At 46.6% G+C, this 16,938-nt stretch overlaps 1 protein-coding gene across 2 annotated transcripts; it reads right to left on the reverse strand.

Annotated features, from left to right (window-relative positions):
- Positions 1–449: 449 nt before the first annotated feature.
- On the reverse strand, positions 450–6,185 carry RGS4 (regulator of G protein signaling 4). 2 transcript variants are annotated; one of them, XM_069479125.1, is made up of 5 exons: positions 6,089–6,185; positions 3,106–3,210; positions 2,587–2,648; positions 1,814–1,980; positions 450–1,118 (listed from the first exon to the last, which is right to left on the reverse strand). In XM_069479125.1, the coding sequence occupies exons 1-5, from the start codon at positions 6,130–6,132 to the stop codon at positions 879–881; spliced, it is 618 nt and encodes a 205-aa protein (XP_069335226.1). In that variant the 5' UTR covers positions 6,133–6,185; the 3' UTR covers positions 450–878. The 2 variants fall into 2 exon arrangements, with proteins under 2 accessions (XP_069335226.1, XP_069335227.1); XM_069479126.1 differs by lacking the exon at positions 1,814–1,980 and having other exon boundaries at positions 990–1,118.
- Between the last annotated feature and the right edge of the window lie 10,753 nt (positions 6,186–16,938).

Here is a 16,938-nt window from a genome sequence, read left to right on the forward strand (position 1 = left end):
AGGACCTGAGCACCCAGAGAAGGGAAGCCAGCAGCTTAGGGACTCAAAAGTGCCGTTTGAGATAACCAGCCTAAGAAAGCTCTGCGTCTTTATGATATTTGCTCCTCAGAATCATGCTCAAGGTGGAGGCTGTCAGTGGTTAAATTAAGCATGACGTCCCTAGGATGCCTCTCCAGCAAGACCCACGGAGTTTTGCAGACTCAGCTTCCTGCAGGTGAGCATTTCTCTCTTAGCTGTCACGGTAGTTAGTTCAGTCTGCCCTGTTACGATGTGGTATGAAAGAACAGACGTGTACGTAAACGCATGCACTCGTGTTGGGAGCACCTAGGGTCTTTCCCATGTACTCCTGCATCTTACACTCACACACACGTATACACGAACATCGATATGTATGTACACACAGAGAGCGTATGTGTATATATAAAATATATACATGCACACACACATGTACATAGAATAGGTCAACCTCCTCTAAACGTCTGGAGTCTGGAGAAAGTGCTGGCTCACGGAATACATGTGACGTGGGTGTCACATGAAATGTACTGATCAACCCATCTGAGGTCAAGCTGTTGGGAGGAGAGAATTGCCAACGATCTTTGAAAATCCAGACCCACGAGGCCATTACTGAGAAATTGCTCACATGGCACCCTAAAAGAAACTTGGGAACATTGGACGAGAATGGGGTCCCACCCTGATGAACACTCAGACACCCAAACTAAATCTAGTTTATGGACGGCCGTGACTCACACATGGCAGCAGCTTGAATGTTAGGCTACAATGTGGGTGAAGCACTGGAGCTTAATACAGATCAATATTTGGCCTCGGGTTTCCCAGAGCGAAGAGTCTTGGCGTGTGAGCCCCCTGCCCCCGAGTGAGAATTACGCGCACTGCGGCACCAGGGGGGTACAGTCTGCGGAGCTCTTGGCTCCTTTCTGCTTCTCGGACCCACAGCTGGAAGGGTGGGCCAGGTCAAGATAGAATCGCGACTTGAGGAAGCGGCGGTAGGAATCCTTCTCCATTAGGTTGAAAATCTTCTTCTGTGCCTCGTCAAAGCAGGTGATCGTGGGCTCCAGCATGTTCCTGCTTGTCTCCTCCCTGGTGCAGGAGTCCAGGTTCACCTGAGGGCAAAGGTCAGGGCTGCATCAGACCGTCACCCTGCTGAGGACGGCAGGCTGCACGCTTTGCATGAACAACAAAGACTGTGCACCCTCCAATATTCCAGAAGTGACCAAAAAAAGGGACCAGAAAGGACATTGGGCTCCACCCTGGTACCCGTGAGAGAGTTTAAAAGGTTCATTCTGCTTCAGGGTGGGTAGAGCAATATCTTTGTTCGTTCTCACAAATTTGGGAGATTAATCAGAAAAATTCATGGAAGGAGGTTATGTAAATCATGTCAGTGAAAGAGCTTTTCTAAAACAGTTGATTTGTTTAGGGTTGTCAGGATTATAATAGTCTAATTCACTGTTCTAGGAACCTTCACTAAGATCCAGAGAGTTCTGTGCCATAAAAACCTACCTCTTCGGAGAGGTTGGTTAAGGGGTGGAAGGAATAGTCAGAAGGTTAGAAGACACGGATTCTAGTGTCTGATAGCACAGTACAGTGACTAGAGTTATCAATAGTTTAATGTCTATTTCAAAATATTGGAAGATTTGGAATGTTCTCAACACAAAGAAATGATAAATGTTTGAAGTGATGGATATCCCAGTTACCCTGATTTGGTCATTACGCATTCTATGCATGTATCAAAATATCACATGCACCTCATAAATACGTACAACTCTTGTGTATTAATAAAAAAAAAAAAAAACCCTACCTCTTTGGTTGCCTGGACTGAGATGAATTCATTATATATCTTTTTGGCCTTGGGACTTAGTTTAGATGGTGATTTGATTTTCTTGTACTCCTCACAGCTGATCCAGAAGTCGATGTTCTCCTCGCTGTATTCAGACTTCAGGAAAGCTTTGAAAGCTGCCAGCCCACCTGTGATACAGGAGAAAGGACCACGGTTGTCATGGCACTGGCTGGCCTCCTGGATCTTGTATTTCAGGTAAAGTTGACACACTTGGGGGGAAAAGTCATGGGTCCAAGCAATCACCTCCTTTTTGGGGGGTCGCTTGGGGTTAGGTAACCCTAATCTGTGTGTGGGATCTAGTGGACCCCAGTGATCTCTGATGATTGTTGCTCAGAGGTGGAAGCCTCTTCCGAGAAAGTAGTTTGTTTCTGAAATGCCTGTACAACGATCAGTTGGCAAGGTGGGTTTGGGAAGGAGAAACTCGGCTTGATTTTGCAAGAAGATCTCAATATTTAGAATTTTTTCTCTCTGTCCTTTTCCCTTGTGACGAGAGAGATGGTTTTGCACATGGTTCCTGCACGAACTCTCCATTATACATCACAAAGCTCTAGGGCATGGTAAAATTATGAACAGACTGGATATAAGACCAAAAGGTTTTCCTGAGTCTGGAAGTCAGAAGGAACCCAGGCCTTTTTGCCGTTTCTATTAGAGCAGCATAATGTGAGACAACTTTCCTATCCACAGTGCCCTTGTCCCCCTCCTCCTGGGGGCAGGGTAGGGGCTGCCAGACTTACATTCATGGGTAATCAGGTTTTCCAGTGATTCAGCCCATTTCTTGACTTCCTCTTGGCTCACTCTAGAAAAATTACAGAGAAAAAGAATAATTTGAAGGCCATGATACAAAATTGGTCCAAGAAATTGAAGATCCTGAATATAATGCAGAGATTTTATTTTCTATCTTTATGATAAGATCTATTATTGATCAGGGCAGTTTTTTTTTTTTTCACTAAATGTATGGAAATTCCTAATATAATTATGACCCCATGAAAATGGAAGTCGTCTTGGTCCAAATTTGCCTTAACTTGGAGCATAACTTCATTCTCTTCTCACAGAATCTATTGTTGATCAGGGCAGTTTTTTTTTTCACTAAATGTACAGAAATTCCTAATATAATTATGACCCCATGAAAATGGAAGTCGTCTTGGTCCAAATTTGCCTCAACTTGGGGCATAACTTGGTTCTCTTCTCATAGAATGTCTCTACCGTCAGATAGTCAATCCTCGGTGGATCTTTGCCAAGTCCTTTTCTCTCACCTCTGGCAAATAACCACTTTGTCCTTCTTGCTGTGGGAAGAATTATGTTCGCAGGAATCAGACTTCTGCAGCAGGAAGCCTAACCGATGTTTCATATCTTTTGCACTGCACAGAAAAGGAAAAAAGAGAATTAATAATTACTACCAGCTTTCTCTAAAAGACACCCTAGTCACAGACCTTGAAGAGCCCATTGCGAGCCTCAGGGGCAGAGGCTCTTTATTTCAGGGATGGGAGTTGGAGCTGGCAGGAGCTCGGAGGAAAACAGGACTCCTGTTCTGGTTCTGCCTATGACTTGCTACCAGGCCTGGAGGCCAGAGTTACCCTGCTGGTTCCTCTGTCTGTCGCTGGAACTCTGACCCTTGCATTGACCTCCGAAGCCTCTTCTATGCACCCATAATTTTGACCAACGGAACAGCTTTGGTATCGTCACTAGAACCACACTGAAAACTTGACAGTTCTTGGTGTCGTTTTTAGGAACTGGAGAGCAAGCTGCAACTGCAAAATGTGACACAGCCTTGCTGCTCGTCCCCTCTGGCAGGTGGCTGCTGTTCCCGTCTGTCTCCCTGCTGGCGGAGGGGCTGCAGACGTCCCTCGGGGAGGGAAAGGGCTGCTCAGTTCCAGCCATCCATATGGGGGGCCGCGCCAGTCACGCTGTGGGGCCCGCGGGGGACCCTGAGGTCTGCGGCCCCAGCAGGGACGGGGAGCCTGGCCTGGGGGACGCACATGCTCAGCCCGAAGCCTGAGCTGCTCGAGGCTGGTTTCTAGCGCATCTCCTGCCGTTGCTGCGTTCCCTTTTTACAGACACCATGAAGGGCGTTTGAGGCTTCAAAACAACCAGGGGAAGCAGGCGGCAGTCATCGCCGAGCCAGTGCGGGTCTGATCAGAGCCGAGCGCTGCGCTCACTGCCCCCGTTTAGCGGGTGGCCGGAACAGGGGGCCCTTTCCCCAGCTTCTGGCAGAACTCTCTCCCTCTTTCGTCTTCCTTTTTAATAAAAGCCAAGAAATACTTTAAAAAGAGAAATATCATTTTAAAAGAAACAAATAAACAGATGTTCCTATTCGGGGGGGTAAAGATAAAGACACAAAGACATAAAGACGTTTTAGGATGGCTCCTTATACACTAGCGGCTTATCTACGGGGTTTTCCCAGATAATGTGAATTCCATTATGCTCCTGAACTTCCCCTTAGATAGTGTCTTCTCTCCCTTCCAAGACTGCTCGCCTGACTGGTGACTGCTCAGGGGATGTAAAATCCTCCTTGGTGATAGCCGGATACAGTCATGAAGGCTAAGGTAATCCCAAGGTGGTGATGTATGTGTACCATAAAGTCCAAAGAGAAATTATTTCCTATTCCCATGTGCCAGCTCTGCCTGAAATCCGACAATTATTGAACAAGGCGGGGTCATTTTGTGAAGAGTTGGAAGTATGCTTAGCAAGCACCCTTATAATACATGGCATAACAGAAAGCAGCCATAAAGATAGAAACCAGAACGACTTCAGAAGTCACCAGAGGCAGGAAATTCGGATTTGGTCCTCACTCACCCACCACCTACGTGACCCTGAGGGGTCGGTGGCCCCTCTGGAGTCTCAGGCACTGGTGGTGAAGGGGTTGGACTCGATGATTGACAATTTCCCAGCGAGGAAAGGGAAGAGCGTCTCACTCTGCTGATGCAGGGTTTAGCCCCCTACGTTGGCTGCTGAACTCTTTGAGGGCAAAGCTCCAGGAATGCCTGCTATCTGCCTTCCAAAATATTTACCAGAAGGTAACTTTCTCCCAACATTCTTGTCTTGTTGTATAAGTTAACTGGTGCTTGGAGCAATTTGCTTCACTTCGTGCAGGAAATTAATGGTGAAAGTGAGAGGCCCTTACGTCACGGGTCCTGTCCGTGACACCCTCCTCCTCCACTTTCTCTTCTGTTTTACTTTTAAGCCCATTTGCACTGAAGGACCAGCCTGCTTCGTTTTAAAGCAGCCGTCAATACTTCCACACTCCTGAATGACAGAATTTTTTAAAGGTAAACTTTTCAGTAACACGTAAGACTCTGCTTTCTGCAACTATTTCCGAATTAAAATCTAAGGTAACTTCTACTTGCAGGGAGACGAGAGAGGAGGTGGCATAGCTTTAGAGAGAATTTTTACCTTTCACTGCAAGATTAAGTGATGCGATAGGCACAAGTTTCATATTTTATTTTCAACTGGCAAACAGGCAAGCATTCTCTGAAAGCATTTATTTACACCTCTTTTGAAAAAGCCAAAAAAAGATAAGTAGCATATAGCTTTAAGGGTTTTTTTTTTTTTTTAAATCAAGAGAGTACATTGACAAAACAATGTTTTTAGGATGTGCTCCTACATAAAATCCTTAACTGATTTGTTATAATCAATACTTCTCAACCATCACTCCTATAAGATGCTTTAAAAACTAGAGTTAGAGGCAGAGAGATAAGGGAGATCTTGCTTTGAAACTCATATTTTGTTTCAACATTTGCTTACACGAATAGAGAGTGGAAGATAGGGCAACACCGTGCAGAAAGCATTTTCTTTCTGATGCTGTCGCCAAACCCCATTCTGGTGTATCTTCCCCAGACCAGATCGAATACACTACAGAAACCCTACGGCTGGAATTGTACCCACTCAAGCGATGCTCAGATAACGGCAGTAATCACAGATAGAGATATTCCAGATCCCTCTATGTCGCCCAAAACCTCATACCACTTTTTGATTAGCTTGGTTAGAGGACCTGACTCAAAGATCAGAACAGTTCTCAAAACTGAGGTCCTATAAAGCAACACGTAAGGACTGAAATGTGGGCAGTGCACTCCTTAAATCACAGCAGCCAGCTGGTTTTGGAAGAAAGCCAGGAAGCTGTCGCTCTCCTGGCTACATTGTTTCTGATTCCAGAGAACCAGCTTAGTAAGTGCGACGTGTAAATAACCGAGAAAGTCTGCCCCAAAGTTTACCGTGTTTAGCGGCTGGAAACAATCTTACCTCCTCAAGCAGGAAGCCGGCAGTCCTGCGAGCCCTTTGCACATCTTGTCCGGACGGGGTGGGAGTCGCAGGTAGGAAAGAATCGCGGCGGGAGGAGCTGCGGGGCTGCTTTGAGCGCACCTGGCCTCGTCTCCGGGAAGATGCTGCCGGGATCCTCGGGCGTCTCCCCCGCCCGCGCCCGCGGGTCCCTCTTATAGCCCAGCGGGACCGTGCAGCCAATCAGGGGGCAGCTCTGCAGGGCCCAGCCGGGACCGTGCAGCCAATCAGGGGGCAGCTCTGCAGGGCCCAGCCGGGACCGTGCAGCCAATCAGAGGGCAGCTCTGCAGGGCCCTGCCGGGACCGTGCAGCCAATCAGAGGGCAGCTCTGCAGGGCCCTGCCGGGACCGTGCAGCCAATCAGCGGCAGCTCTGCAGGGCCGGCTCCCCGCCTCCCTCCCCTCCCCCAGCGCCTGGGTGAGATGGGGGGGACGGCACTGACGCATCAGCCAGGCAGAGCACCACGCGGAGAAAAGCCTCCTGCAAAATAGACATACAGAGAGAAAAAAAAAATAATAATAATGTCTCTACCGACGTCTGGGGTTTTCAACTAGAGAAGGGGAAAAAAGAGCTTGCAGTGCTGCAAAATATAGGGTTTATGCATTTGTCTGCAAAAACAACATCAGGAAAAGTTACCTGCTGGAAGGAAAGATGCCGGCAGAAGTTCTAGGGGCTTTTTGGGGGGCTGACTCCCAGCCACTTCCTCCTTTGATTGGAAACATCATTTTATACGTGGGCCATGAGCCCAGCCTCACTATTTCCAGCAGGGAGTGGGCAGGGTTGCTGTCTCCAGGCAGTGATGTGCAGAAGTTGCCGACTGGGTTGTCGTGCACAGGGGCTGGGGAGAAACAGCTGGACCGCAGACGGTTATACGCCGGCAGCAGCGTGGAAAAGCGAGCCTAGCCCAGGGAAAATAGATGTGCAATGCTGTTCTAGAAACCTTGCTAAGATCAGAATCCGGGCCAGCGCTGACAGCCTCTCCTGTACCTGCCTGTCTCCTATAAAAAGCCTAAAATAGCAGCTTCAGGACGGAGGAGGGAGTAGATGAACAAATATAGACACCAGTTCTCATTAGCTAACGGGTTTATGTCTTATGTAATGCTAAGTCCCAAATTTGTATTTCAAAAGAAAGAAAAAGAGAGGGGGAGAGAAAGAGAGAGAGCAAGCAGGTAGAAAAATATGCAATTTGCCTCGACTATCACCAGGCTGCAGACTGAACATAAAGATACACAGCCCCAAAGGTGCTTCTGAATACCTGGACAATTAGTATCTTTTGCATAAACATTTATGGACTGAATTCTTAAAGAATCGTGTAGGTGTTTCACATCTTACAGCCATAGCTCAAATACTCACACCAGAGTTATAGGGAAATCTTCTTCAGGTAGGAAAGCTGTGCGTGGAAGGAGGAAATGAATTGCTTTGACCAGAATAGCTTTTATTTTGAAAGCCAATAGATTCCCGATCACAGGCTACAGCGAGCTGTATTTTACGTAGAAGAAACAGAGGCATCAAATGGTGGAGAAGCTGAAGAACAGATGGGTTTCAGTGAGATACAAAGGCACTGAGAATACAGAAACGGTAAAGAGCAGTGCCTATATATGTCCCAGGCCCATATGTGCCACCCACCCCCGTCCCCTGGCATGACTAGCGGAGCGAGGAGATAGCGAATATAAAAGGGTGGAGGAACCATCATCTACAGAAGAGGCATTTAAATTACAGCAAAAAGTCTCCGGCCTTCTTTCATGAAGATAGAGATATTTATAAGATTAGCTGCTGGGCACCTTTTCCTTGAATTGTCACACAGAACCAGTGAGAGCTGGCGGCCGTCCTTGGGTGGGGTGTGGAGGGGCCTGCAGTCCCATGTGACTTGAGTGGGGCCGTCAGACCACGGGAGGGAGACCAGGGAGATGCACCAGTCGGAACAGGCATTAAAGAGGAGAGAATAATTAACAGGGAGAGAAAATCCCTCAAAGAGGAACCAGGGTCTTCTTTGCTTACCTGGGCACATAAGAGAGTGGTCACTCAAATGATCTGACTTTAGGAACACCGGTGAAGACCCAGAAGGGTTTCCTGATGCCTGAAATGCACAAGAAGAACTTTCTGTCTTGGACCCAGAACAAGAGAAGCCTGATTAGTCAGGAGTTAAATATAAATCACTGCCATAGCTGAGCTGAATGGGACCCTAAAGACAATCTAGCCTGACGCCTTCACTTTACCAAAGAGGAAGTAGAGACCCAGAGGGGGAAGGTGACTGGCCAGGGTCGCAGCTTCTTACTGGCAGAGCTGGGTCTGGGCCCAGGTTTCTGGGTTCCAGGTTGGTGCATTCTCCACGGTGCTGTCCTTTCATTCAAACGCCCTATCAAATGAGATAAACTGTGTACATAGAGAGATTTCTAAACGGTAAAGTGCTAGGCAAATAATTTTTATTGTTAGATTATATGCGCTAGATAACATAACCCAATATGAATTTTCTACATGTCATTCAAGGAGCACCGGCTCTGCCCAATTTCCTTTTGCTCCGTGAAAGCAGCAGCCGCCGCAGCCCTCTCCGCACGGGTTCTCTGCTGACAGCGGGTCTTTCAAACTTTGCGGTTAGCCCGTTCCTCTGTTCCGGCCTTCCCTAGTCACTCGCTTCCTTGACTATGATTTCTTGCTTGCTTAGGAGTCTTGATACTTTAAGGAAGGTTTGAAAAAGCTTCCCAAGAGTTGGCCTGTTTTTCACCGTGGCACTTGCTGACGGTGGAGGAGGTGAGGACGGGCACATCTAACATCTTGACAGCTTCCAACCTTCTCTGCTCTGCACAAAGCATCACATTTTATTAGCCTATTATTTGTCATTCCTGGATGATTCTGGCAGTCTGGAAAAGCTTTGCTCTCAATAAATCTATTTTTTTTTTTTTTACTCACTTGTTTAAAACCTATCTTTGGAGCACCGACTCTGTGCCAGGTACTGTTTGAAGGGCTGCGTTTCACGTGGTGAACAAGCAGAGAAAGTCTCCATCCTAGTGAGGTTTTCATCCTGGTAGAAGGAGCCAGAAAATAAACAAAGAAGATAATTCTATATTTTGACCAAGACCCTGAAGAAATAGCCAGCAGACGTGCTAGAGCCTGGATGGGGAAGGGCTCTCTGGCCAAGGTGGTCAGGAAAGGCCCCTTTGAAGAGGTGGAGTTTGGAATGAGACTTAATGGGTGAGAAGGAGGAAGCAAGGCAAGGAGCCTAGGAGACCCTATTCCAAATGGCAGTAAGAGCAAGTGCAAATGTTCTTTACCTACATTGGGAAGGAACAAAAGGCGGCCAGCAGGCTTGTGAGTCAAGAACAAGGAGGGTGTGGAGTGAAATGAGATGTTAATAGCAAGGTGGGAGCCAGATCCTGCAGGGTTTGGAGGCTGCGGTCAAGAGGCTGCGCTTCCTCAAAGCACATGGAAAACCGTGGACGGGCCTGGAGCAGACGAGGGGCAGGATCAGCTCGTTCTGACTGTGGTGGGGGAATGAAGGGATCGAGGTGAGTGGGCAGAGGGCGGAAACGGGGAGACCGCCCAGCAGAGTTAGCGGTTTGAAGCCTGGTTCATCAGTTTCTACTCTGCGGAATGGAGAATCACTTCACACGTATTTATCACGCACTGGGTCCCAGACATTCTTCTGGGCTCCGGTGACCTCAGTAGAAAGCAGAAATGGTTTGTGCTTTCGGGCGCCCACACTCCCATGGGGAGGACTCTGTACCAACTGGGAAACACGAGGCCGAGTGGCCGTTATTACAAACTTGTATGTATAGTGAGTGCTCACTGAACGTCAGCCACAGGCTTGCAGAAACTGGGACTTTAAACAAAATGATGTCCAACAGGTCCTTCAATAATGTCATTTCCATGTACTGTCATTTCATTATCATGTTGATGAAATAAATTGGTTTTGTTTTATGCATCATTTCACTGGACATTGCCGTTTCCAAGAACCCATCCGTGACGTTAAGTGAGGATTTTCTATACAAAACTCCAGGGAAGCACAGAGGGGGGAGGATAAACTCAGTCTTTGGAATTTGGAGTGGTTTTCGCACAGGCGGCTGTGAAAGGATCAGGAGAGATACGGTAGCTGTACAGAGAGGGAAAGAGCAATACAATAGAGGGCACGATAATGGCAGCTCGTTTGACCGGGCGCTGAATGTGCAAGGCACGGTTTTAAGCACTTCATATCGATTTACTCACTTATTCCTCATGGTTCATCCGATGATGACTCTCATTTTACAGATGAGACACAGAGGGCTAAGTAACTCACCTGAGGTTGCACACCTATTCAGCGGTGGTGACAGGCACCAACGCAGGCAGCCTAACTCCAAGGTCTCTGCTATGAACCTCTGCGCTACCGTGGCCATAAAGGGTAAAAGAAGGTGGGCTGTTTGGGTACCATAGAGACGTTCAGCATGATTGCAGCGCTAGAGTTCAGAAAACGACCCCCCAAAGTACGATGCTTTGGCATGCTGACTACTTTGAACTAAAGCGATCGCAAGTCCTCAGAAGCAACCTCAGAAACAAAGTCCCTCTCTGCCTTCCTCCTGCCCTCCTGTCTCTCACCCCCGTTTCTCCCCCAGAGACGCTCATGGAAAATAGAATTTCTCTGCCCCAAGGTGGGTCATGAAAACTAGAACCCCTCTCCCCGACAGCGAGCCCTAAAACCTAGACAAGTCACTTCCTCCCTTCTCCCTTGAAGACTCTCATTGCCGGGAGGTCCTGCCCCGTACCCGGGAGGAAGGAATGCTGCCCAGAAACGTCAAGAAGATGCTGAGCAGGTGGGCCTCACTGGTTTTCCGTCCCTCAGTCTGTCACCGTTCCATCCTACCCTCCTGTGCAACCACGTTTCTACACAGCTGCCCTTTCCCCATCAAACCTATGCATAAAAATAGACGATTTTCCCTGGGCCTTTGAGTCCTCTCGTCTGAAGGCTCCTATGTTGTGCGAAACCTTGATTAAATAAATTTATCATGCTTTTCTCCTGTTAACCTGTCTTCTGTTGGCTGTGACCCTTAAGATGGGTGAGGAGAGGCTTTATGCCCTTTCTGCTCCTGCGGCAGCTTGAGGGAGGAGAAGAGAGAGATGAGGCTGTGTGATGCTCTGAAAACCGAGGGGTGTTTCCCGTCACACCGAAAGACAGAATTTGCCCTGTGGTTTCTGGGGGTGCAGAGGGGAGCGGTTCGCCACAGTATTTAAGCTGAACAGATGGGTCTTCTAGAAAGAAAACTCGGGAGGCAGAGTAGAATAGACTGGATGTGAGAGAGATTGAGAAAAAGTCTGCAGCCTGTGACAATAGTCCGCGTGACGGTGAGGATGATAAGAATCTGAGCAAGGTGCTTGTGAGACTCGAGTGGGGAAATGCAGGTAAAAGAGTTACTTACACTGTAAAATGCTGAATATCTGGAGGGTACTGTTGACAACAGGCTTTAGAAGAACTTTTTTCTGCTGGTGGACGTTAAGCCACATAGCAGGATGGAACTCTGTGTGGTCTCTAGGTCACTTTCTAATTTTCCCAGCTTCTATTCAGGGAGAACAAGAGCAAATATTTCCCAGGCACTTACAGGACTGATACGAGGAAGTCGCCACCGGGGCAGGCTCTGCGCCCTTCACGTCCACCGGATTTTGCGAGGGGCCCGGCTCCTCCACTGGGGCAGGACGTGGGCCACGGCTTTGCACCATTTCAGAGGACAATTTCCTCTCAGCTGGCAGAAGCCACCCCACCCTCCTCATCGTTTACTGCAATGGCCTGGACGTCAGGGACAGTTCACAGTTATTGACTTTTAAGGCTGAAAAGCAAACATGCCCAGCTGGAGGATGCTGAATACCAGGAAGACGAACGGGGACTTCCCCGGTTTGCCTTACTTTTCGAAAATGTGTCTTACACACCACAAAGCGGCAAGCTTTCTGGGCACACCCAATAAATCAGGAATTCTAACCCTGACCCTCGATCGCAGCAGGATGCATTCCTGACCTGCCTGGAGCAGCAACACCACACTTAATCAGCGAGGGGGAAAAAAATTCTCTGTTTCCCAAGAAGTAAGGGAAGCATCAAAATATTCCTATCCTGAAGATTAAATCTTGCTTTCTGCAGAGCTTGGCCCAAGATAGAAACTGCAGTTTTGTAAGAGTTCATTTGCATTGCGTGGGTAGAAAGAGACAGTATGGTGTCATGGAAAGTGCTTGAACTTTATATAGGGAGGCAGACCGGGTTTTTCATTCTAGCTCCTCCACATGCGGGCTGGGGAAACTTGGTAAAATAGGGCAACAGTTTCTCCCCTCCAGCCTCCTAATGTGCCCTGGGCTTCCACTTGGCCTCACATTAAAGCTTAAACTCCTTAGCATAACTCTCCAGTACATTCACAATTTGACTCCGGTCCAATCTTTCATCCTCCCCTTTCACTCTGTTCTTTATCATATTCCACCCGGCAGTCACCCCGGACTACTGAGCATTCCCCACACATCTATGTGTTTATTCCCCTTGAGCCTCCGGTCACGCGGTGCCAGCAGCCTAGGATGTCCTCTCACAATACCCTGCCTGTCAAACTCTTGCTCTGTCCCCAGTGGTGATCGATTGCTACCTCTTTTTCAGTTTCCCAGCCTGGTGCCTGAACCTGAACTCTGTTTCACTCATCTTTAAATCTGATTGTGTTACTTGATAGTAAGTTTCAGTTCAACAAACGTGTATGTCGAGCACCTTCTACGTGCTCATCCTTGAGATATTAAATCTAATAAATACACAGTGACACCTGCTGTGTGCTCGGTACCATGTTAGGTACCAGGGACAGAACCGGTTCCTGCATCTTTTGCTCTTACATTACATTCTGGTGGGAGATGGACAAAAACATCAAATATATCAGCAGATACAGTCACGGGTCGCTTAGCAACTGGGATTCATTCCGAGAAATGCATCCTTAGGTGATTTAGTCATTGTGCAAACATCGTAGTGCACTTACCCAAGCTTAGATGGTGCAGCCCCCTGCACACCTAGGCTGTAGGATGTAGCCCCTTGCTCCCAGGCTACAAACCTATACAGCGTGTTACTGTATCGAATACTGTAGGCAACTGTAACACAATGGTGAGTATTTGTGTATCTAAACATAGCTAATCACAGAAAAGATTATAATAGGTTGGGCTACAACATCATGACATCTACAACATCACTAGGCAATGGGAACTTTTCGGCTCCATTATAATTTTATAGGACCACCATCATATTAATATATGTGGTCCATTGTGGACTGAATCCTTAGGCGGCACTTGACTGTAAATAAAATGATAATAATTTGTGATAAGTGTTTTGTAGGAAAAAAACAGAGATGACTTAAGAAATTACAGGGTCGGCCAGCGCGGTGGCTCACGCCTGTAATCCTAGCACTCTGGGAGGCCGAGGTGGGCGGATCGCTCGAGGTCAGGAGTTCGAGACCAGCCTGAGCAAGAGCGAGACCCCGTCTCTACTAAAAATAGAAAGAAATTATATGGACAGCTAAAAATATATATAGAAAAAATTAGCCGGGCATGGTGGCGCATGCCTGTAGTCCCAGCTACTCGGGAGGCTGAGGCAGGAGGATCGCTTGAGCCCAGGAGTTTGAGGTTGCTGTGAGCTAGGCTGACGCCACGGCACTCTAGCCCGGGTAACAGAGCGAGACTCTGTCTCAAAAAAAAAAAAAAAGAAAAAGAAATTACAGGGTAAGGAGTTTCATTTTTTCACAAGATGAAGAAACAAGTCTTCTCTAAGAAGGTAATATTTATACTAAGACCTAGAGGATGACGAAGGTGTTAGTTATGCAAATAAAGGAGCATCCCACACAGAAGAAAACATGTGCACAGCCCTCAGGCTAAAAAAGGTGTGATGCATGGAAACCACAGTGGCTAGAATACAGTGAATAGCACGAGATAAGGTTAAGGAGATTAACAGGAACCAGATCCTGCAGGGTCCCTAGTAAGGGGGTTGAATTTTATTTCACCTGCAAAGGAAAGGAGGAGCATGTTCTATTTTGTAAGTTACATTGCAAGGTTCTCTAGCTGTTTTATGCAAAATAGACGGTACTAACTGTCTAGATAAAGGTTGGTGGGGGCCTTTATCTGGGTGGATAAGAGGTGAATATGATCCATTTTTAGCCTTGAAGAGCTTTTTTGTTCTGATGGTGGAGAAAGTTACTGAACCATTAACTTCAGCAAAATGCCACACATTTCAAAATAGAGATAATCGTGGGTGTTAGGAGAGAAGGAGAGAGAAGCTTGAGATCCTCGTGGATATGAATTGAGTCTTGCGGATACGCTGAGTTTGGTGTAGCTTACGTAGGGTGTCAGGAGACCCCTTCCACCCCCTACAGTAACCTCTACCTGCCCTGGTGTTGGTTTCTCAGAGTTTTTAAGTTTTTAAGAGTAAAACTGGAATCAAAGAATCAGGAAAACACTGATGAAGTTTCCCAAGCACGGGAAATGCCCAGTAATGATCCAACAGGGGGTGGAGAAATAAGAAAAAGACAGCTGGGAAGCAGCACATTGATCCTGGATGCAGGGAAGCACGTGATGGAGCAACAGGACAAGATGGTGAAAAGGGGGAAAGGAAACAGAGTGAAGAATTGAGCAAAGCACACTCACATGACCTTTCTGCCTCCCCCACAACGTCCCCAGGAGAGCCACTTCCAAAGCACTGACAGGCTCATTAAAGCCCAGTTTAAGGCCTTCTTCCATAAGCCTGCTCTGAACATTCCAGTCCAAACTCAACTTTTTTTCAGGCAATTGTAATCTCTATCAATTTGGACACTATACTGTTTTGTTTATATTTTTAGCCTTTGTCATTCCCACGCAACTGTGAATTATGTAAATGCTTTATGCTGCCGATGCACAATGCTAAGCTTCTAGTAGGTTCTCAGTGCTGACTGGCTTGGAGCATTTGTAGCAGTAATGGCACCACCTAGGCCAGCAGGCTGCCTCCGTGGGCGGCTAATTTGAGGTGTATCGCTGCTTTTCGTGTAGGTATCTCTGGCATCTCCGTAATAAAACCAGTTTATCTGTTTCTATAAAGGTCAAGTTTTAAAGAACCATTGAAACGAAATCCTAGAAAAGAGAACCTATCTGAGGAGGGCTTACCAAGTTCCACACCTTGCTTCTGAACTCACCCAGTTAAAGATCTGTATGGAAACAGCCTTACCTCTCTTTTAGTTTTACCTACGCACGTGTGTAAATGAGTAAATGCATTCACCTGCATCCACCTGTAAGAACAGCTGCCTTTCATTTCAGAGGAAATGCTAGTGATTGGAATAATGTCATAATGCTGTGATGTTGACCTAGAAATTCAACAGGGCTGCCCCTCGATCTATAGCTCACGTGCTTCGATTGTTTTTGCAGGAGTGTCGATGGGCTTGTGTTGAGTCATCAAATGGTCTCGGCCATTTCCTTTTAAAATAACCCACTTGTAAACACCTCACAATTTGTGAAGCACTTTTTACTACATTATCTCATTTGCCTTTCGCGTCAGACTCAATGTGTCCAAAATTGAAATAATTTCCCCCTCTCAAAGCCACTCTGCCTTTAGTGTTCTTTATTCCCGTAAATCCACCCCTATAAACGTTTCCCACTCTGCTCCTCCTGTCCATCCTTCCCTGCCCTTGTTTAGACCCTCCTTACCTGTGCCCTGGGACAGACGTCCTCTTTTCTCTTTTAGGTGGGAATACTCCTTTTGCAAATGAAGTCTTCATGCAGAACATTAGTGTTCAGCGCAGAGTGACATGGCCCACCTGGAGGCAGGAAGGAGAGCTCTCCACCCCCGCAGGACATGCCTGAAAGCCCTAAAGTTTTACTGGAACGTAGTCATGGCCGCCCGTTTATTTTTTCTGTCTGTGTCTACTTTCATGTTATGGTGGAAGAGTTGAGTAGTCGCAACACAGACCACATGGCTCAAGAAGGCTAAAATATTTACTTTCTGACCTTTAAAAAACTCTTGCTGACCGCTAGCCTACAAGACAGCAGTAATATCCTAAATGGACTTCCATATTAACTTTCCTGACTCTGATTAATCTAACCAATATCACACTCTACCTTAAAAAGTTAGTGCTGCTAAGTTGCTACAAAATAACATTCAAATTTCTTAGCCAGCTCTAACCAAAACATGACATCCAAGTACCGTTCTTTAATAATTTCCAATCCATTCACAGACACTCTAAAATATTTTTTCTCTCTAAATGGTCTATAATTCTTGATACCCAAGTCATTTCCACTAGGAGAAAAAGCCTCCTTCCTTTCAGCTTCCCAAATTCAGTGCTACCCGATTTTCACATTGAAAACAGGAACGGTTTCCTGAGCTCTCATTTGAAAGGAACCTCCTTCTTTTAACTTCCCAAAGTATTTTCTTATTACTTCCCATCTGGTGGTGTTGAGCAATTTCTGACACATATTCTAATTATGTATATACTATTGTTCTTCCTTTTATTCTTCTATAAAGGTTTTGACAATAAGAGGCTGATCCCATTTGAATCTTGTGGAGCCTGCCGGTTTCTAGTATGTATCTTGCATTTAACAATATCAGGCTAAAGAACTGCTGAATAAATAAATCTGTGGAGTAAGAATTCTTATAACAGACAGTTTACAAAGGAGGAAGCTAAGAAACAAGATGTGTGTCAGTCAGGATAAACTGAGTTATACTGCAGTCATATACAACCCCCCTCCCCAAACTCAGTACTCTTAAAAGAACAAAGAATTATTTCTTGTTTATACCTCATGTCCTTTTATATCAGGGATAGCTGTGTTCATTGCTGTCTTGACTGCAGGGCCCAGGCTGTGGGAACAGCCTCCGTCCGAAACACTGCT

This window comes from Eulemur rufifrons, chromosome 8, assembly GCF_041146395.1.
Source record: "Eulemur rufifrons isolate Redbay chromosome 8, OSU_ERuf_1, whole genome shotgun sequence".
NCBI classification, from domain to species: Eukaryota; Metazoa; Chordata; class Mammalia; order Primates; family Lemuridae; genus Eulemur; species Eulemur rufifrons.

Bases quoted from the DNA above. Each gene is read 5' to 3' on its own strand.
- RGS4 (XM_069479125.1), bottom strand. From the start codon at position 6,132: ATGTGCAAAGGGCTCGCAGGACTGCCGGCTTCCTGCTTGAGGAG. The intron at 2,649-3,105 runs GTGAGAGAAAAG...TAATTTTTCTAG, and splicing joins AAAGTGGTTATTTGCCAGAG to AGTGAGCCAAGAGGAAGTCA. The intron at 1,981-2,586 runs GTAAGTCTGGCA...CCTGTATCACAG, and splicing joins AAACCTGATTACCCATGAAT to GTGGGCTGGCAGCTTTCAAA.